Source organism: Bos taurus, chromosome 17, assembly GCF_002263795.3.
Source record: "Bos taurus isolate L1 Dominette 01449 registration number 42190680 breed Hereford chromosome 17, ARS-UCD2.0, whole genome shotgun sequence".
NCBI lineage: Eukaryota > Metazoa > Chordata > Mammalia > Artiodactyla > Bovidae > Bos > Bos taurus.
The window spans coordinates 3,218,746-3,241,883 of NC_037344.1; the positions used below are offsets into that span (position 1 = coordinate 3,218,746).

General features: G+C 38.1%; 1 protein-coding gene across 1 annotated transcript in view; it reads left to right on the forward strand.

The window, feature by feature from the left end:
* Window positions 1–23,138, forward strand: part of LOC539323 (protocadherin-23) — a gene marked incomplete at its 5' end in the record, with an annotated part of 135,956 nt that overhangs the window by 21,126 nt on the left and 91,692 nt on the right. Inside the window, 3 exons of the mRNA XM_059876472.1 lie at window positions 1,033–1,272; window positions 15,290–15,424; window positions 15,631–15,840. Of these exons, the coding sequence (XP_059732455.1) occupies window positions 1,033–1,272; window positions 15,290–15,424; window positions 15,631–15,840 (585 nt within the window). The remainder of the gene's footprint in view (window positions 1–1,032; window positions 1,273–15,289; window positions 15,425–15,630; window positions 15,841–23,138) is intronic.

Consider the following 23,138-nt stretch of genomic DNA (forward strand, 5'->3'; position numbering starts at 1 on the left):
CACTTCTGTTTGCCATGAAGTTCAAAGGTTGTTGCTGAATCACGAAAGACACTGGGATTCTTGGCCTCCGGAGGAGAAGACTTCAATCCGGGGCCATAGACGAGGCTTGATCGTTCAGAGCTTTTGTGTGATAAAGTTTTATTAAAGTAAGAAAAGGGATAGGGAGAGCTTCCGACATAGACATCAGAAGCGGGATGGAGAGTGCCCCCTTCGCTAGTGTTAGCAAGGGGGTTATATACTTTTTAAGTAGTTATTACAGTGAATCAAAAGAATGTCTGGAGATTGTAAAGATCTTACTAGACCCGCTCCCATAATTTACATTTTAAGATAACAGGATTAGCCAGAAAGTTTTTTCCAGAAACTGTCCTGAAGCAGGATACATTCTTGTTACATAATCCTTGGTACAGAGTTTAAACTGAGTTGTTTGTTGTGTAATCATCAGTTTGAGGCTTAAAGATAAAAACGTGACTTATGTGACTATGACTAAGACTAAAAAATGTAGAGGAAAAAAGAAAAACTTTTATCCTTTCCTCCTCCTTGAGAATTCCAGACCCCTCTCTCTTTGGGGACCCCCAGACTTCTTATCAATCTGCCTAGGAATTGACTCTCCCAAAGTAATGGACCAGATGCCATGATCTTAGTTTCTTGAATGTTAAGTTTTAAGCTAGCTTTTTAACTCCCCTCTTTTACCCTCATCAATAGGCTCTTTAGTTCCTCTTCACTTTCTGTTGTTGTAGTGGTATTTTTTTTTTTTTTTAATGAAGATAGATGTTGGGTAGATAAATATCCTTGATGTAATCATCTCAGTAAATAATGGTACATGATGGATTATTACTGAATTCTGATTCATTCTTATATTTAAATTATGGTGACTTTTAAAAATGTTCTCTTTTATTCTAGATAATATATAAATTTAACTTTAACAGAAAAAGTTTCTGAATTTTTAGCAGGTTAGAGAACTTATGCAAAAGTAGAGTGAGCATGACTTTCCCAAAGAATATTATGCATTACTTTTCTTCTCTTTCAAAACAGGTTTTCTAACTACTGCTTCTCCTTTGGATTATGAGATAAAAAGTCAGCACATTCTGACCCTTCTGGCACTGGATGGTGGCACACCAACACTTTCTTCATCCCAGACTTTGACAGTTACTGTTCTTGATGTAAATGATGAGGCCCCAGTATTTAAGCAGCACCTGTATGAAGCTTCAGTTAAAGAAAATCAAAATCCAGGAGAGTTTGTCACAAGAGTTGAAGCTGTGGACAGAGATTCAGGTAACTCAAAAATATGGCAACTAGGTAATTCATGTTAAAATTAAATATGGATCAGAAATTTACCAGAAATTTGAAAACAGTTGCTAGTTATCTCAGATTTCTGATATTTTGTTAATTACCATACATGTAAAAAATGAATGTATAATGTGTAGTTTTTGTAGCATTTGCTTATATTAAGTTTTATTATTATAGTAGATACATATCTAATTAGCATAAAATTTAGTGATTCGATCTTGATAATAAACAAGTATAGACAAAGTATCACATTTTTTTTTCAGATTGTAGTAGCAAAATACATAAGTACAGAAAGTAAATGGCTCCTGACTTCCTCTATGCATAGCATAATAGAAGAGAGAATGCTGTTGTCAGACTGCCTGGGTTGGAATCCGAGAAGCACCGCTTAAGCTGTGTAGCCTTGCCTCAGCTTTATACTAGTTGTTTCTGCTCCTTGGTTTCCTTATCTGTAAAATGGGGATTACAAGAGAGCCTAATTCCCAGTTCTGAGAATGAAAGAGGTATCACCTACAAAGAGCTGAGACCGTGTTTGGCACAATAAATGGTCAACAAATGTTAATTCCCATCATTACTGTAATACTATTAATATTAATATCAACCACTGTGTCCAGACAAATGACTTTGAAGTGAACAGTTACTATGACTGCTGCTGCTGCTAAGTCGCTTCAGTTGTGTCCGACTCTGTGCGACCCCATAGATGGCAGCCCATCAGGCTCCCCCGTCCCTGGGATTCTCCAGGCAAGAACACTGGAGCGGGTTGCCATTTCCTTCTCCAATGCATGAAAGTGAAAAGTGAAAGTGAAGTCGTTCAGTCGTGTCCAATTCTTAGCTACCCCATGGACTGCAGCCTACCAGGCTCCTCCATCCATGGGATTTTCCAGGCAAGAGTACTGGAGTGGGGTGCCATTGCCTTCTCCGTACTATGACTAGGGATTTTCAAATATCTTAGAATTTCTTTTCAATATCACTATGACTTTTGGGGGACATTTAAGTTTCAGTAACTCTAATAATATACTTTTTAAATTTTAAACTAAATACTTATAAAAATTATAATGAAATATTTGCCATTAACAGCATATGCTGAATTTTTAAATCTGAATTAATACAAATAGTTTAATAAGTTGGTCTTTTTAAATTAACATTTGTATATAGCAACTGGCGATTCATAATCAATATAATATTTTGTTCTTCTCTTGAAAGAACTGTAACAGATGTTTCTATGAAAATAATAGTATGAACACCAGCATTTACCTCCTAAATTGTTTATCAGAGGAGTAAAAGATGCATTTTTCTTGAACTTTTAAGTTATTTACCATTTAGATGCTTTGCCCTTTGGGGAAACATCCTCTTTTAAAGAAATGTATTTTTTGTGATGCTACAAAATCTTTGACGGGCCAGCCCAGTTTTCTCTTTTGACCAGAGCGGGGCAGTGTGATCAAAGAGTTTTGCTTGCTGTGCTCACCAAGAGGGCTAGAGTGCCCTAGCAACTGCTCGTCCCAACTCCGCTTTGAACTGAGCACGTTTCTGGCAGTGTGGTTTTTAGATGATGGAAACAATGGAGAATATACATGAGCTTTGTGTTTCCAATGTATCCAGTATGGTAAAGTTCTTTGAGAGCATTTTCTGATGTAAACTGAGTCACGCAGGGCTCTGGGCAGCACAGAAACCACTTCCCAAAGTGCAGACGGATAAAATGCAGTCAGTCACTGGTGTGTGATTTAGAGATCATTTAAAGTTTGTAAAATGCTTCCTCCCCTTGACTTTATTAATTCATTTTTTAGAATTGACCCTATGGAAAATATTGATTTACTTTAATATTTGAAGGAGAAAAGAATTTGTCTCAAAAGTTTTCATATGTCAACTAAAGATGACTACCAAAATATGCCTTCCAATTTTTACTGTCAAGTTGCCAAGTGCTAGTGTAATTTTCTTTTGGAATGAATGGTCTGCAACCTGTTATTTATAATTTAATTGAAAGTTTATTATTTTATAGATTATGGTTTGCCAGGAAATTTGGATGCAAAATTGCTGGTTTTCTGGCTTTTCATTTGTGGGTGTTTGAGATACAAAATTAGCATTTCCTGAGTCTCATGTACCTTCACAAGTTTTGTGTACAATCTTGGTTTACTGAAATCTCAGTGTTTTTAATGAGGCCAGATCTGTTAAACCAATGATTATGTCAGTGTATGTGAATTTGGATGTATGCATGTGCTTTTGAACATATCTTTCCTAAATCTTTTTCTTCTTCTTTGCTTGTTGGATTAAGACAATGAAAAAGGATTATGCATAAGAATTAAATGATGTCAGGATTTTAACATATCTGGCATCACATTGGAATTTATTAATGGCTTGTTTAATAGTATGTATTCTTAAAAATACTATAGCTTTACTTAATACTTGAAAGGTTAACATGTGTTTTCTAGCATTCTACAATGTAGTTTTTAAAAGTGTAAGCCAAAATGTTGTTTGGCATTCAAAACCCATAGGAATTTGAGTACTGAATGTTTATGATGTATGACTCACACTGGCTCTACCAGGACTTTTTCTTGTATTAAATGGGAAAAACAACTACCACATTTTAACTAAGATATTAAAACTGCTACAGCATTTGGTGCCACCAACAAGAGCTCCATTGTTAGTGAGAAAAGATCTACCCCCAGGGGTACCTCTCCCCTAGTCCTGGGAGGAAGGGTGCCCCATCAGGAAAGACGACTCAGTCCTGATGATGTATTGGCTCATTCGTGGTACAACAGCACATTGCCATGCTAAAATGTTGAATTCTATAGTGAAATTTTATTCTCTATCCCATAAAAATGCATCTGGATTTATCGTGAACAATCTCTACATCTGGTTTCTTGGAAACTGTCTCGTGCTGGATGAACAACTAGACCCAACAACCTACTCTTGGAGCAAAGTTAGAAACACTGCCATGACGGTATTTCATCTATTTCTCTGAATCTAAGATACCATTAATTGTAAGAAGCATCTAACTCCAGATATATTAAAATTGGGGGAAAATTTTAGAATTAATGAAAGAGTAAACAGAGACAGAAAAAGGACTACTCACCCAGAGACAATCACTATTAAAACTTGGAAATACAATCTTCATTCATTTAATACACGGTGTTGTGATTATATGATTATTTGTCTGTCTGCCTGCCTTTTAAGGTGTGAACTCATAGATTCAAAACATTTTAATATTTCACTTGCTTTTATCCCAGGTCTCTAAGATAATGCAAGCTATGACATAGGAGTGTAGTAACTATTTTTGACTACATGATTTGAAAAACTGCAGCATCTGTGAAATAGGCTGCTTCAAGCTGCCTTCACTCTTCTGAACTAATTCATTTGTTTATTTCTTCATTCACTCAGCCAGGCACAATCCTTTTTCTGCTTTGGAAATGGTTGAGTTGTGTAGGCATTGTATCGTTGAGGAATTACATGAAAAATTATATTCATAAAGAGTAAATCTGAAATCAACACTCTGCTCGTCAGAATTATTTATTAATTCCTTATGATTTTGAGGATACATTTCTATTCTCTTTTAGCTTAACAACCAGACACTTCAGTAAGTGATTGTGGTGTTCCTCTCTATTCTCAGCTCCTATCACTTGCCCACCTTTACTCTAGGATAGGGTTATGCAAACCTTTCTCTGTAAAGGGCAAAACAGTGATTGTTTTAGGTTGTGCAGGCTATAGGTCTCCATTATTCAATGCTGATATTGGGGCAAGACATCAGCAGTAGGTCATACATAAACAAATAAATGTAGCTGGACTTCCATGGAATTTTACAAAATCAGGCAACAGGCTGGATTTGGCCAGTGGGCTATAGTTTGCCAACTGCTGCTATATATATATATATCTAATTAAGGTATCTAAGTTACTTCTTTCTGGTCATCAGATCCAATTATGATGTCATCACAGTAGTGGATCAGTGTGATGAAATACTGGATGCTGAGATGATCTTTATCTCTGCTGAGTAGATGATGGCTGATAGTGGAAGACTTTACATAAAGATGTACTGTTGTTCCTGCTGGATGAAAGCAGATCACTTCCGATAGTCCTTATAAATTGGTGTAGAGTGTTGTTCTCATTTCAGTTATTGTATTCTTCAACTCTGTTGGTTGCTCTTTATATTTTCCCTTTGTTTAAAACTTCTTGTAGCTTCTCGCTCTGCGCACCCTCTTGTTTCCTGTGTTCTTGGATCATCTTTGTGATCATTATACTGAACTCTTTCTCAGGAGGATTACCTATTTCCATGTCACTTAGTTGTTTTTCTGGAGTTTTATCTTGTTCCTTCACCTAGAACATATTCCTCTGCTTTTTTGTCTGAATTATTTTGTCTGAATTTCTATTTTTATGTATGTGGAATATCAGTTATGTTTATTGAACTTGGAGAAGTGGCCCTCTGTAGAGGATGTCCTATGTCCCAGCAGTACACTCTGTTCTTGTTACTCAAGGGCCAGAGACCAGCTGGTCTTGGGGTAGGTTCTGACCTGCATTTGTGGACTCACTTCTGCAGCCCCCTGGTGAGTGAGGCTGATCTGGAGGCTTGTTCAGGATTCCTAGTGGGAGAAGCAGTGCCTCTCCACTGGTGGGTGGAGCTGGGCCTTGGCCAGGGTGGGCAGGGCTCTGCCAAGGAGTGCGTCTGAAGACAGCTGTGAGCTCAGGAAGTCTTGAGGCAGCCTGTCTGCTGTGTTCCCACCCTGCTGGTTGTCTGGCCTGAGATGTCCTAGTACTGGAGACTGCAGGCTGTTGGGTGGGGCCAGGTCTCAGTCCCAAAATATTGGCCTCCAGGAGAGCTCATGCTGATGACCATTCCTCAGTGTGTGCACCACCAGTGTCCTCGTCCCAGAATAAGTCACAGCTGCCCCCTCCCCTGCCTCCCCAAGAGACCCTCCAAGACCCACAGGTGGTTATGGCCCAGGTTATGAAGGACCTTTTGTCCTTGGTCCCAGTGTGCCTGAGACCTCGGACATGCCCTCCAAGAGTGGAGTCTCTGTTTTCCCCAGTCCTGTGGAGTTCCTGAACTCAAACCTCGTTGCCCTTTAAAGCCAAATACTCTGGGGGCTCACTCCTCTCTATGCCAGACCCCCAGGCTTGGGAACCTGACATGGGCCCCAGAACTTTCATTCCTGTGGGAGAACTTCTATGGTATAAATTGTTCTCTAGTTTGTGGGTTGCTGATCCCAGGGAGGGGGTATGGGATTTGACTATATTGCAAGTTCATGCCCCTACCATTGCACTGTGGTTTGCTCTTTATGTCTCTGGATGTAGAATATATTTTCTGGTAGGTTCCAGTCTTTTTTATCAATGGTTGGTCAACAATTAGTTGTAATTTAGATAGACTTGTGGGAAGAGGTGAGCTCAACTTGCTTCTACTCTGCTATCTGGTCCAGGAAGTCTGAGAGTGTTGGTTCTCAAAAGGTGACCTCCAGAGCCAGTGGTACCATCATCCTCAACCGACACAGAGGGCTACTACCAAAGGGCGTTTAAAGGATGCTGTGTCCCTCTAACCAAGGCCTTTCCCATGGTCTTTATGAAGGGAGAGTCCTCTGAATTGTTGGTAAATGTAGTCAGAGGAGGGTGGTGGGCATGTCATACATAAATCCATCCTAACGTTCTTCTCAAACTTTCCTTTCCTGTATAGTATGCCGGGGAAAGTCTGGCATCTCAAACTCAACAATGATAGGCCACTTGTAACACAACCAATCAAAAGAAACTGTCAAGGGACATAGCTATACGAGTTAAAACATTCAATTCAGAATAGCTAGTAAGCACACTACATCAATAAATCCAGCATAAACCAAAGTGTTATTTAATCTTTCTGGGTTTCACATTCTTAGAATTGATTTCCACACATTTTGGACAGACTTATCCTAATATAAGTTAGAAAAATCTTGATATTCTTTGAAAGCTGAAAGCTGTCTCTGACTGAGTCATATTTGCATGTATGCTGAGATCTGCCTGCAGTATGTTGAAATCTGTGGGTCTTCATATGGATTTTCCCTTCCAAGAAGCTACTCCTTATATATCTGCTGCCCAATTTGGTTCTGATATTCAGAGAGACTGACTTCCTTAGAAGCTTTCAGCTATTTTGACTATGACCTAAACTATGACTTTAAAGCCTCAGCTTATAATTTTCTTTCTGTAAGCTCTCATTGTATTCAGAGATAGCCAGTTCACACCATACTCCTTTTACTATCCCAAGGCTATGGTCAGCACCATTTGGTCCTCTAAGGAATAGGAGTCCTTTAATAGTCAGTTCATCACAATCAAACATGGGTGATAATTTAATTGATTATGATACTATAGTGTGTGTGTGTGTGCATGTGTGTGCATGTGTGTGCACACACACTAAGTCACTTCAGTTGTGTCTGACTGTTTGTGACCCTATGGACTATAGCCCATCAGGCTTCTCTGTCCATGGGATTCTCTATGCAAGAATACTGGAGTTGATTGCCATGCCCTCCTCCAGGAGATCTTCCCGACTCAGGGATCACACCCACGTCTCTTATATCTCCTGTACTGGCAGGTGGGTTCTTTACCACTAGCACCACCTGGGAAGCCCCTGTGATACCATTGCAAGTGACAAATTACTCGTGTTTCATTTCCTTTGGGCAGGAACCCAGCACTGCCTTTAAGGCCAAAGGCATAACCAAACCAGTATCAGAATCCCTGATACCTGGGACCCACTCTTGTTCCGAGTACTGCACCAGTCATATGTAATCAGGAAAACCAGCTGTTAAAATACTGGTATGGAAGGCTGAGTAAGTGAAAAAGGAATCCTGAAGTAACCCAGAAAAAAATAACTATAGGAAAGCAGCTACCACCCCTAATTCTGGGAAACAAAAAGAAGATGAGATTATCAGAACCTAGGAAGAGAAAGAGCAGAAGGGCTTTGTAGAGCCTGGTCTGGGAGAGCCAAAAGAGACAGAAAGTTGTGAACAGCTGTTACACCAGGAAAAATGGCATTGCTGACAGGGAAAGTAAGAGAACCGGAAGAAGTAGTCCCATCTGCTTTCCTCTGACCTTCAGTCTCCCTTGAGGGTCGCTTTATTGGCAGATGCTAACAGGGGCTTAGTGGCAAAGGAGGTCCTGCACAGTTGTGGCATCCGGATCCCCAGCCCCAGCATTGCAGGGCAGAGGAGGGAAGAATGGCTTCAGATCCTAGGCACCATAATTTAGTATACCAATAACTAGTACACCTTGTAAAGGATGGAGGGAGGTGCTGGCAGAAGGAACAGCAACATCAAAGACCCCAACAGAAAGACACTTAGCATGTTCAGAGAGCAGAAGGGACATTGGTGGGCCAAGAAAAATTATGAGAAGAGCTTGGAGAAATAAGCAGAGCCCATATAATATGGGACGTTGTAGCCTGCAGTATGGTGTTTGGTTCCTATTTTGATTGCATTCACTTTATTCCCTCTTACTTGATAAATCTAATTCATCTTTAGGGCCTCCGCTTATACAGAAGGCAACACATAGTTATGTCTTATCATGTGGAATTGTAATTGCCTGCTTATTTTGAATCCAGTGCTACACTGTATGTAGCATGAGAGCAGAGAGTGTGTCTTCTTGCCAGCAGTTACATCCTTAGCATGTGGTGTGGTACCTTGGCACTTGCTCTCACTATCTCTGTAGGTTTGTTAAATGAGATATAAATGAGCAATTATCTACTTGTGATAAATCTTCCCTGATCCCCTTCCCCAGTGATTTCACATATTCCACCACACTGTCTATAATTCTCCACTATCACTTTATGGCAAATAGATGGAGAAACAGTGGAAACAGCGGCAGACTTTATTTTTTGGGGGGCTCCAAAATCATTGGAGATGGTGACTGCAGCCATGAAAGTAAAAGACACTTACTCCTTGGAAGAAAAGTTATGACCAACCTAGATAGCATATTAAAAAGCAGAGACATTACTTCCAGTAATCATGTATGGATGTGAGAGTTGGACTATAAAGAAAGCTGAGCGCTGAAGAACTGATGCTTTTGAACTGTGGTGTTGGAGAAGACTCTTAGGAGATCTAACTAGTCCATCCTAAAGGAAATCAGTCCTGATTGTTCATTGGTAGGACTGATGTTGAAGCTGAAACTCCAATACTTTGGCTACCTGGTGTGAAGAGCTGACTCATTGAAAAGACCCTGACGCTGGGAAAGATTGAGGGCAGGAGGAGAAGGGGACAACAGAGGATGAGATGGCTGGATGGTATCACTGACTCAATGGACACGGGTTTGAGTAAACTCCGGGAATTGGTGATAGATAGGGAGGCCTGGTGTGCTGCAATCCATAGAGTCGCAAAGTGTTGGACACGACTGAGCAACTGAACTGAAATGAGAGGAATTCTGAGGACCAAGATAATTCAATGATAGTTCAAGATAATTTGGTGGTATCTTTCGAGTGCCTGGCACTTGGTAAATGTATGTTGTATAAATAAATGTGTGTTGCATGAGTGAATGAATTAATCAAATAACTGGAGCTCAGTACATATGTGTCATCTGCATATGGATGGAAACTGAAGCCAGTGAACTGGGAAAGAGGTGGAATGAATTCCTTCCTTCCTCTTTCCCCTTCCCCTTCTCTTCCTTCCTTCCTCTCTCTCTTTGTTCTTTCCTTTCCATGTTTTTTTTTTTTTTTAATTAGTCAGCAATATCTGAAGTTACGGAGAAGATAAGTCAGCTAAACATGATCAGTAGATTTTTATAACCAGAAGCTTATTGATGACTGCAGAAAGAATAACTATATATGGCAGTGGTTTCAAGCTAGCTGCAGGGAATTTTTAAAAGAAGCTTGGCTATAAAGAGAAGAAAACTTGTTTCTTACAGTTAGCTTCTGTTGCTGCTTAGTCGCTTTGGTCGTGTCTGACTCTGTGTCATCCTATGGACTGCAGCCTGCAGTCTATCCATGGGATTCTCTAGGCAAGAGTACTAGAGTATGTTCCATACCCTCCTCCAGGGGATCTTCCCAACCCAGAGATCAAACCCAGGTCTCCTACATTGTAGGCAGAGTCTTTATCACTGAGCCACCAGGGAAGCCCTTTATAGCTAGAGAAGAGTATAATTTAAGGGGAAAATGTAAAGAGAAAGATTAGAACTGACAGGAAAACTTCAAGAGGGTGTTTGAAGCATTATTTTTGCCATTGAGACAGAAAGCAAGAGGTGGGGTTAAGTACAGATGCAAGAAGCTGAGGGAGCCTTTTTCCCAATGCCTCAATTTCTCTGGGAAATAGGAAGGAAAGTGGTTTTTGAGAGTCAGCCAGTAGGTGGTTGGGTAGAAGACCTGAACAGGAAAGGGGTGACCAAGGAAAACTGGACAGATTGCCAGAGGACAGTGGTATTTCAGTGGCCTCAGTCTATGCTTTTGTGAAGTTTTCTCCAGCCCCAATTATCTGCTGGATAGTCCAGAAGACCAGAGAGATGGTTGACATGATCCTGAACTAAGGTTTTGCTGGGATTCTTTCGGAAAAAGTCAGAAGACCTGAGGAAATTTGCAAGGTTTCTAAAGTGTTAATTCATGGGTCTGGACTTGATAGGGAAAGAAATGAATTGAGGAAGGGTATCTATCCGAGACTGGGAGAAGGTAAAAGAGCAAAAGACTGTAGGTCTTGAGCTCTAAGAGCAGATATATGTATACGTACACACGCACACACACTCATCCTTTACTAGGTGTATTTTAAGTATATCCCTAAATATCTTCAGATTCAGATATCCAGTTTTCTTAGTAAGATTATGGAGTTAGATCAAATAGTCTCATTTGACTTTTATTTCTTTGGTTCTCAAATTTGATGATGCTGTGTTTGTTCTGGAGGATTATTCTGTGAGGAGGAAGAAGCAAAACGAAGCAGAGAAAAGGCTAATAAAGTTCTGCCAAGAGAATGCACTGGTCATAGCAAACACATTCTTCCACAACACAAGAGAAGACTCTATACATGGACATCACCAGATGGTCAACACCAAAATCAGATTGATTATATTCTTTGCAGCCAAAGATGGAGAAACTCTGTACAGTCAGCAAAAACAAGACTTGGAGCTAACTGTGGCTCAGATCATCAACCCCTTATTGCAAAATTCAGACTTAAGTTGAAGAAAGTACAGAAAATGGCTAGACCATTCAGGTATGAGCTAAATCAAAGCCCTTACAATTGTACAGTGGAAGTGACAAATAGATTCAAGGTATCAGATCTGATAAACAGAGTCCCTGAAGAATTTTGGATGGAGGTTTGTAACATTGTACAGGAGGCAGGGATCAACACTATCCCCAAGAGAAAGAAACGCAAAAAGGCAAAATGATTGTCTGAGGAGGTCTTACAAATAGTTGAGAGTAGAAGAGACGTGAAAGGCAAAGGAGAAACAAAGATATAGCCATCTGAATGCAGAGTTCCAAAGAATAGCATGGAGAGATAAGAAAGCTTTCCTCAGTGATCAATTCAAAGAAATAGAGGAAAACAATACAAAGGGAATGACTAGAGATCTCTTCAAGAAAATTAGAGATACCAAGGGAACATTTCATGCAAACATGGGCACAAAAAAGGACAGAAATGGTATGGACCTAACAGAAGCAGAAGATATTAAGAAGAGGTGGCAAGAATACACAGAAGAACTGTACAAAAACGACCTTCACGACCCAGATAATCACGATGGTGTGATCACTCACCTAGAGCCAGACATCCTGGAATGTGAAGTCAAGTGGGCCTTAAGAAGCATCGCTATGAACAAAGACAGTGGAGGTGATGGAGTTCCAGCTGAGCTATTTCAAATCCTAAAAGATGATGCTGTGAAAGTGCTGCACTCAATATGCCAGAAAATTTGGAAAATTCAGCAGTGGCCACAGGACTGGAAAATGTCAGTTTTCATTCCAATCCCAAAGAAAGACAGTGCCAAAGAATGTTCAAACTACTGCATAATTGCACTCATCTCACACGCTAGCAAAGTAATGCTCAAAATTCACCAAGCCAGGCTTCAAGAGTACTTGAACCATGGACTTCCAGATATTCAATCTGGATTTAGAAAAGGCAGAGGAACCAGAGATCAAATTGCCAACATCCATTGGATCATCGTAAAAGCAAGAGAGTTCCAGAAAAACATCTACTTCTGCTTTATTGATTACACCAAAGCCTTTGACTATGTGTATCACAGAAAACTGTGGAAAATTCTTCAAGAGATGGGAATACCAGACCACCTGACCTGCCTCCTGAGAAATCTGTATGCAGGTCAGGAAGCAACAGTTAGAACCAGACATGGAACAACAGACTGTTTCCAAATTGGGAAAGGAGTATGTCAAGGCTGTCTATTGCCACCCTGTTTATTTAATTTCTACGCAGAGTACATCGTGCAAATTGCCCAGCTGGATGAAGCACCAGCTGGAATCAAGACTGTCGGGATGACACCACCATTATGGCAGAAAGTGAAGAATTAAAAGAGCTTCTTGATGAAAGTGAAAGAGGAGAGTGAAAAAGTTGGCTTAAAACTCAACATTCAAAAATGAAGATCATGGCACCTGGGCCCATCACTTCATGGCAAATGGATGGAAACAGTGAGAGACTTTGTTTTAAGGGCTCCAAAATCACTGCAGATGGTGACTGCAACCATGAAATTAAAAGATGCTTGTTCCTTGGAAGTAAAGCTATAACTAACCTAGACAGCATGTTAAAAAGCAGAGACATTACTTTGCTGACAAAGGTCCATCTAGTCAAAGCTATGGTTTTTCCAGTAGTCATATATGGAAGTGAGAGTTGGACTATAAAGAAAGCTGAAGAATTGATCCTTTTGAACTGTGGTGTTGGAGAATACTCTTGAGAATCCCTTGGACTGCGAGAATATCAAACCATTTCATCCTAAAGGAAATCAGTCCTGAATATTCACTGGAAGGACTGATGCTGAAGCTGAAACTCCAATACTTTGGCCACCTGATGCGAAGAACTGACTCATTAGAAGAGACCCTAATGCTGGGAAAGATTGAAGGCAGGAGGAGAAGGGGATGACAGAGGATGAGAGGTTGCATGGCATCACCAACTCAATGGACATGAGTTTGAACAATGTGCTGCAGTCTGTGAGGTCGCAAAGAGTTGGACACGATTGAGCGAATGAAATGAACTGAATTGGACTGAGGAAGAAGCAAGGCATTAATTGAATTCTGAAAGAGACACAAGTGCAATACTTTCAATTTATTTCACATTGTTTAAGTTGTAAAGGGTGCACAGTTTGTAGTGTGAAAACATATATGTGCAAACTATAGTTACATAAAGATCTCATTTATTCTTAATAAAATACTAGGAGGATTGAAGGTAAGTAGAGTGTTATGTTAGGGATAAAACAATGTAGAAAAAAAGGAACAATAAAATGTGACAGTTTCTAAGAAGTCAAAGGAGTATTGAATACAATGGTAAGCACATTAGAGAATAATTAGACCAATGGGAGGAAGGGAAGCTGTAAAAATTTGTGTTTTGTTTAAACATGTGAAGATGTTTTCTAGGTTTGACAAGTGTCAGGATTTTAAAATGTATATAATACAATATGTAATATATAATTTTATATGTAATGTGTAATAAGATCACATTATAAATGAGTAGATTTATTTTTTTTAAAGGGTCCAAAAATTAAAAGATGCTGTTCTCCATGATATCTTCATAAAGGCAAGGGCCGTACCTCTTTGATTCCCCACCTGTCTCTTTGGCACACAGCACTGTGCTTGGCACTTAATTATGCTCACCAAATATTTGAGGAACAGAGAAAGTAGATGTAACATGATATTGTCCCCATTTTCATAATGTAGGGTGAGACTGATAAAGGGAATTTTAATAGTTTGGAATTTTTAAAAATTCTGTCTGACCAAAGAAAAGGTTATGTTATCACTATGAGACCAAAGTAATCACTTAATTATTACATAATCACTAATGCAATAATATGCTTAATGCCTAATGCTAGGCTGAAATAGTCTGGTGACCTCTGATTATACTATTTCAAATATTTGGTTTCTACATTATTAGACATTTTTTCTCAAGGTTATTAAAATGCCTGCAGGTGATCCCAAATATCCTTTCTCTTTCAACTGGCATAGGAAGAAGTCATGTATATTTATTCTAGTGTAAAATTAGCATATTCCACTTTTTCCAGAACTCAGTTCTACTAGACCATGGTGGCTGAAAATTTACTTTTTATGACATTCAAGGTGGAAATGAGTAATTGAAGTTTTTTTGTTAAGTCCAAAGAACAATATTTCGTCTCTTATTGAAGTGTAAATCGCATATGTTAAGTACTATATCTAATGTAGATTCTCATCAGTTAAGAATTTAGGAACATGGTTGAAATGAACTTTTGTGAAGTGCAAATAACTGCAATATCATGGAATAACGTAGTTCAAGTTACTGGCATGAGAAAGCTTTATACCAAAGATGGGAATGACCTGACACTTTTCCCAGGGGAGAAATGAAACCACAGGAATATGGGAAGAATTATTTTCAGATTGCACAGTAATATGGTACCACATTTCTCACGGAGATAGGAGACTGAATACTAAGTAGGAAACAAGATGGCGGGAAACTCTGTCCGTCCGTAACTCCATGTGCTCAGCTCCCAGCTGGAAGATGAGCAGAGTATTGGAACTGGACACAGCCTCTAACAGAGCATCCATCTACAGAAATCGTCACTTGCCCTGCAAGCTTCCAGTGATGTCATTAAATCACAATTAGTATTAGCAGAAGGAATTAGGAATATGTTGGAGGGTTGCACACTCGTAAGAAAAATTTTATGGAAGGGAGAAATTCTGAAGCATTTACTGTGGTGAAGTCTCATAAGACTTGAAAATCAAGCATTTCAGCCCAGGAGGCTTTTTTTTTTTTTAACAGCCAAAAGAGTTGGCTTTTGTTTTTTACCTTAATTTGAAGGTTCAATGTCTTGCCTTTTTCATTTATGGTTTAACATATTCATAGGAAAAAATGAAACAGATGAATGCATTCCAAGGGATAATGGTTAAGTTTTTCTCTGTGTTTTCCTTTAGGAATTAATTCCAAGCTTCAGTTTGAAATTATGCCAGGTGCTTCATTCATGTTGTTCCAGATAAATTCGGACACTGGGGAGGTAGTGACGGCCGCCACACTTGACAGAGAAGTTCAGGAAGTCCTCACCCTTCGAGGTAAGTGATCCCTCGTCTGTGCTAAACAAAAGTAGGCCGCAGGCAGTTGAGAGGTGAAATTTTACATTTCAGTAGGGCGTCTTTAAATAAAACGTTATTGACCCAGTGCTACCCAGTTAATTTGGTCTGAGGCTGTCTGGTTGGGGCAGCATATTTTAGGTGTGAATTAATGGCCACCATCTGTGCCATCTTTTATTCCATGTCAGTACTTGTACATGACGGGGGAGCCCCTGCTCTGTCCGGGACCACAGTGATTCTCTGCACGGTGAGAGATGAAAATGACCACGCACCACAGATTGTTGTCCCCAGGGATGACATTGAGGTTCTGGAAAACCAAGAGCCAGGCCTTGTCTACACCTTCTTGGCTTCTGATATGGATGCTGGCAGCAATGGAGCTGTCACGTATCATATAATCGGTAAGTATCATCTTTCCTTTAATTCCCCCCGGGGTACCAGCGTGGTTGACACATGTGTCATGGTGAGTATTCTTCATTCAGTACATAGTTCAGTGTCTACAGAACACACACCTGCTAAGAACTACTTGGCGCCCCGGGTCTCCTCTCCTCCTCCTTCCGACAGCTACCCTGACTGATCTACTGCCCTCCAAACTCCTCAAACATCCGCCCTCAACAACTCTTGTTGTTAGTAATCCATTTACATTAAAGGATATACAGATGCAGCAGATAGCTTTTTTTCTATTTTCACTTTTTTTCATATGATCCCTTACTTTTATTATTTTGAGCAATCAGGCCTAGAGGACATAAGTAGAAAAACAGTTTTCTGAGATCTGCAGACCAATGAAACACTTCATATCTATCACAATACTCCAGAGATAAATAATCAAGGTCTTTCGGAACTTCTGCACTGGAAGATAATTTTGTAATATTTTCCCCTTTGGATCAGAGATATAAGCTTCTGGCAGAATCATGGAAGGATTAGCATGGCAAGTTTTGTGAAGGCCACATCTTATTTACCTGAAAAAGAGTGGAGAATTCATTTTTTTAGCACATGTCAGAGCACACATAGAATGATAATGAGATGGAGCTAGAATAACGCACAAAGAGAAGCTGTTTTATGGTGTAGAAACAGCTGTGAGGCTCACTCTGGAAGCTATCACTGTCTATTTACTAAAATTCCCATAACCAGGCCATGTTTTCTGTGTACCACCCAGTTTACTCCAAAATGAGAGTGGTTTTTATTGTCATTTCCCCTGATTAGAAAATGATATATAATTGCAGAATTTATATACAATTTATGAAAAACAACAGTAATAAACAAAAATCTTATATCTTGCAGAGATAAGTAATTTGATATTTTTGAAAATCGCTTTTCAATGAATCTCAGTGAATGCAGACACCAATCTTACACTACTGAATAATTTATATACACTGTTTTATTATCTCCTTTTAAAAGTAATACACTGTATAAATGTTTCATGTTGTTGACTATACATATATTAGGATTTCTAATATGCATATTATAACATGATTTATCTTAATCATCTCCTTTTGTGCTAATTTAGATATTGAACACTCTATAATAAAAATGCTGTTGTGAACACACTCAATTATTTCCTTATGATAATATATCTGGATTATTTGTCCAAGGACATTTATATTTTAAATGATCACATATATTGTCATACTACTACTACTAAGTTGCTTCAGTTGTGTCTGACTCTGTGCAGCCCCATAGACGGCAGCCCACCAGGCTCCCCCATCCCTGGGATTCTCCAGGCAAGAACACTGGAGTGGGTTGCCATTTCCTTCTCCAAAGCATGAAAGTGAAGTCGCTCAGTCGTATCCGACTCTTAGCGATCCCATGGACTGCAGCCTACCAGGCTCCTCCATCCATGGGATTTTCCAAGCAAAAGTACTAGAGTGGGGTACCATTGCCTTCTCCATATATTGTCATACTATCATCCAAAAGGATGATAATCCCTCAAACTAACTTTGAGAAGCCCAATTTTTAAGAATAAGCCCAATTATTATCTCTTTCTTTGCTGTAGCAGTGGAATAGATACTTTTCCTTCTCTGTAAACTCTACCTGTTTTCTGAAACTTCCCAAATCAATTGTGGTTAAGAACCAGGGCTGGTGTTTTTTAAAGTTTGCAATCTGTTGTGATTGATGCTTTTGTAAAATACAATAAATATAAATTATTGGGAGAAAAAAAGGCATACAAAATGCAAGCCCCAATTTAAAAAAAGATATTACTATATTACAGAGATATAAGATTATTATGTCATATTGCTATAAATTTCTCTAAATGTTTACTCTCAATTTATTGTATTTATTTTGTTGAGGACTGGGTATAAACAATCCCCAGACTGCACCAGTCACCTTTCATTGCATCAAGAACATTCTTTTTGACCACTCACCTTCCCTTCCCATATGGTCAACATTTCCCTCGCTACTGGCTTTTCCAATCAGTTTTTTTAGTCTCTCCTATCCTGAAAAGCATAGATGTCTCCCTTCATCCTCTGTCTCTTTTCCTTCACAATCAAATTTCTTAAAAATCGTTGTCTACACGCTAGTTTCTATGTCTTTATTTCACTTTAATTTCTTAGCTTGCTGCAATATACAGTCCACTGAAGTCACTCCGCTGAAACTACCCTTGTTGAAAGCACAAGACCTTGTTGTTGCTAAATGCGTTGGATCTTTTTTCAGTTCTTAGTTGCGCTGCTTTGTGTCTTTGTGCGCCATGCCCTGGATGCTTGGCCTCACTTTTACTTCAAAAGCCACCACTTTCTCCTGATTCTTCATCTGTCTTTCCAGACAAGCCTTCCCAATGTCCTTTTTATTCTCTGACTTGTTAGAGTTTCCTGGATCTTTTTGGTATATCTCTTTCTTTTCTCCTAGACACACTCTTACTGGTCGCTTCATCCAGTCCCTGTTTCTAGTTACCACTGAACTTTAATATCCCCCTATCTTGACTACATCCTAGATCTAAGTCCCATTAAAGGGTATTTTAAAAATTGAAGTATATACTTCTGTTAGTTTCAGATGTGCAACATAATTCAATGTTTTTATAGAGTATACTCCATATAAAGTTATTATTAAAATGTTGACTGTATTGCCAGTGCTGTACATTACATCCTTGTAACTTCTTTCTTTTATACCTAATAGTTTGTACTCCTGATTCCCCTTCATGTACTTTGCCCCACCTCCATGACTCCCAATACTATGTTAAGTAGAAATGATGAGAGTGGGAATACTTATCTTATTCCTGATCTTAGAGGAAAAGTTTTCAGCTTTTCATTTTTGGTATGATAGCTGTGGGCTTGCCATATATGGCCTTTATTATGTTGAAGTATGTTTCCTCTTTACCAACTATGATAAGTGATTTTATCATAAATGAATGTTGAATTCTGTCAAATGTTTTTTTCGGTGTCTATTGAGATGATCATATGGTTTTTATTCTCCCTTTTGTTAATGTGGTATAACACCTTGATTGATTTATAGATGTTGAACCATCCTTGCATCCCTGGAATAAATTTTATTTGATCATGAATAAAAATCTCTTTTCTGTATTTGTTGAATTTGGTTTGCTAATTTTTATTGAGCATCTTTTCATTTCAGGAATATTGGTGTGTAATTTTTTTATAGTGTCTTTGTCTGGTTTAGATAGGGCTTCATAGAATGAGTTTGGAAGTCCCTCTTCTTTGATTTTTGGTATAGTTTAGGAAAGATAGACTTCAACTCATCTTTAAATGTTTGGTAGAAACTCTCCAATTCTGGTGTGGTCCTGGTCTTTGGTTTGTTGGAGGTTTTTGATTATTGATTCAATTTCATTAATAGTAATCACTGTTCAGTAATCACTTTCTTCCTGATTCAGTCTTGGAAAAGTATATATTTCTAGACATTCTTCCATTTCTTCTAGGCTGTCCAATTTTCTGGTGTATAGTTGTCAATAGTATTCTTTTATGATTGTATCTCTGTGATATTGGTTGTAATTTCTCCTTTTCTATTTCTAATTTTATTTAGATTTTCTCTTATTTTCTTGATGAGTTTCTGACTCATCTTAATCAACTTTGTTTATCTTAAACAACAGTGCTTAATTTCACCAGGCTTTTTCTATTTTTTAAAATTTGGTCTCTATTTTATTTACTTCTCTGATTTTTATTATTCTCTTCCTTTTGTTGACTTTGGGCTTTGTTTGTACTTCTTTTACTAGTTCCTTTAGATAGAAAGTTAAGTTATTTAAGATATTTCTTGTGTTTTGAGTTAGACCTGAATTACTATAAATTTCCCTCTAAGAACTCCTTTTGCTGTGTCTCATAGATTTTGAAAGTTGTGTTTGTTTTTTTTTTTTTTATTCACCTCAAGCTATGATTTTATTTCCTCTTTGTTGATCCATTGGTTTTCTAGTAATATATTATTTAGTTTCCACATGTTTGTTTATTTTCCAGTTTCCTTCCTGTAATTGATTTCTAGTTTCATAGCACTGTAGTCAGAAAAGATTCAAGGTTGATATGATTTCAATCTTCTTAAATGAATTGAAGATTTTTCATGGCTTAGCATGAGACCTGTCCTGGAGATCTAGTGTCCATGTGCACTTGAAAAAGAATGTGTTTTCTTCTGTTTTTAATGCAACGATTTGTAAATATTAATACCTGTTAAGTCCTTCTGGTCGAATGTGTCATCTAATGTATCCCTTATTGATTTTCTGCCTGTTCATTTATGTAAGTGGGTTATGAAAGTTCTCTATACTTACTGTATTTCTGTCAGTTTCTCCCTTTATATGTGTTAGTATTTACTTTATATATTTAGGTGCTATTGTACTGGGGCATTTATGTTTATGAATGTTATATCTTCTTCTTGATTTGACTTGTTTATCATTATATGATTGATGCCCTTCTTTGTCTTTGTTATAAACTTTGTTTCAAAGTCTATTTTGTGTGATATGAATATTGTTATCTCTGTTTTCTTTTTATTTCCATTTGTGTGGAGTATCTTTTTCCATCATTTTACTTTCAAGTGTGTGTGTCTTTAGATCTGAAGTGAGTCCCTTGTAGGCAGGATATAGATGGTATGTTTTCTAATCCATTCAGCCACCCATGTCCTGATTGGAGCATTCAATCTATTTACATAAAGTAATCATTGATAGACATGTACTCACTGACATTTTGTTACTGTTTTCTAGTATTATTTTTTGCAGTTTTTCTATGTTCTTTTCTTGTTCCTCTAGTCTCTTCCCTTGCAGTTTAATGATTTTCCTTAGTCTTATGTTTGGGTTATTTTCTCTGTTTCTTTGTGTGTCCACTGGAGATTTTTGATTTGTAGTTACCATGAGGTTTATATATATATATATATATATCAATTATATATAGTTGTTTTAAATTCATAGTTGTTTAAATTCAAACATATCTTGAAACATATCTACCTTTTTCATTTTATTCCCAACACACTTTATGGTTTGGTTTTATATTGTACATTTATATCTGTACCCTTTCAGTGTTTATCATAGTTATATTTGATTTTATAATTTTTATCTTTAACATTTATGCCTTCATATAAGTGGTTGATTCACTGTTTTTACTATATACTTATAATTATCAGTGATATTTTTCTTCATATCATTTTTTAAAATTTCTTGTTATAAGGTTTTCTTTTTCACTTAAAGAAAACACTTTAATGTTTCTTGTAAGGCCAGTTTAATGGTAACAACCTCTTTTAGTTTTTGCTTGTTTGGAAAACTCTTTCTCTCTCCTCAAGTCTGAATGGTAACCTTGCTGGATAGAGTGTCCTTGGTTGCAGGTTCTTTCAGCACTTTAAATATGTCATGCTACTCCCTCTGGCTTGCAAGATTTGTGATAAGATATCAGCTATATTTCTGTCTTTGTGCCAGTACCATACTGTCTTGATAACTGTGGCTTTGTAGTAGAGCCTGAAGTCAGGTAGGTTGGTTCCTCCAGTTCCATTCTTCTTTCTCAAGATCGCTTTGGCTATTCGAGGTTTTTTGTATTTCCATACAAATTGTGAAATTATTTGTTCTAGCTCTGTGAAGAATACTGTTGGTAGCTTGATAGGGATTGCGTTGAATCTATAAATTGCTTTGGGTAGTATACTCATTTTCACTATACTGATTCTTCCAATCCATAAACATGGTATATTTCTCCATCTATTAGTGTCCTCTTTGATTTCTTTCACCAGTGTTTTATAGTTTTCTATATATAGGTCTTTAGTTTCTTTAGGTAGATATATTCCTAAGTATTTTATTCTTTCCATTGCAATGGTGAATGGAATTGTTTCCTTAATTTCTCTTTCTGTTTTCTCATTATTAGTGTATAGGAATGCAAGGGATTTCTGTGTACTGGCACAAAGACAGAAATATAGATCAATGGAATAAAATAGAAAGCCCAGAGATAAATCCACGCACATATGGACATCTTATCTTTGACAAAGGAGGCAAGAATATACAATGGATTAAAGACAATCTCTTTAACAAGTGGTGCTGGGAAATCTGGTCAACCACTTGTAAAAGAATGAAACTAGAACACTTTCTAACACCATACAGCAAAATAAACTCAAAATGGATTAAAGATCTAAACATAAGACCAGAAACTATAAAACTCCTAGAGGGGAACATAGGCAAAACACTCTCTGACATACATCACAGCAGGATCCTCTATGACCCACCTCCTAGAATATTGGAAATAAAATCAAAAATAAACAAATGGGACCTAATTAACCTTAAAAGCTTCTGCACATCAAAGGAAACTATTAGCAAGGTTAAAAGACAGCCTTCAGAATGGGAGAAAATAATAGCAAATGAAGCAACTGACAAACAACTAATCTCAAAAATATACAAGCAACTCCTACAGCTCAACTCCAGAAAAATAAACGACCCAATCAAAAAATGGGCCCAAGAACTAAATAGACATTTCTCCAAAGAAGACATACAGATGGCTAACAAACACATGAAAAGATGCTCAACATCACTCATTATCAGAGAAATGCAAATCAAAACCACTATGAGGTACCATTTCACACCAGTCAGAATGGCTGCAATCCAAAAGTCTACAAATAATAAATGCTGGAGAGGGTGTGGAGAAAAGGGAACCCTCTTACACTGTAGGTGGGAATGCAAACTAGTACAGCCACTATGGAGAACAGTGTGGAGATTCCTTAAAAAACTGGAAATAGAACTGCCTTATGATCCAGCAATCCCACTGCTGGGCATACACACTGAGGAAACCAGAAGGGAAAGAGACACGTGTACCCCAATGTTCATTGCAGCACTGTTTATCATAGCCAGGACATGGAAGCAACCTAGATGTCCATCAGCAGATGAATGGATAAGAAAGCTATGGTACATATACACAATGGAGTACTACTCAGCCATTAAAAAGAATACATTTGAATCAGTTCTAATGAGGTGGATGAAACTGGAGCCTATTATACAGAGTGAAGTAAGCCAGAAGGAAAAACATAAATACAGTATACTAATGCATATATATGGAATTTAGAAAGATGGTAACAATAACCCTGTGTACGAGACAGCAAAAGAGACACTGATGTATAGAACAGTCTTATGGACTCTGTGGGAGTGGGAGAGGGTGGAAAGATTTGGGAGAATGACATTGAAACATGTAAAATATCATGTAAGAAACGAGTTGCCAGTCCAGGTTCGATACATGATACTAGATGCTTGGGGCTAGTGCACTGGGACGACCCAGAGGGATGGTATGGGGAGGGAGGAGGAAGGAGGGTT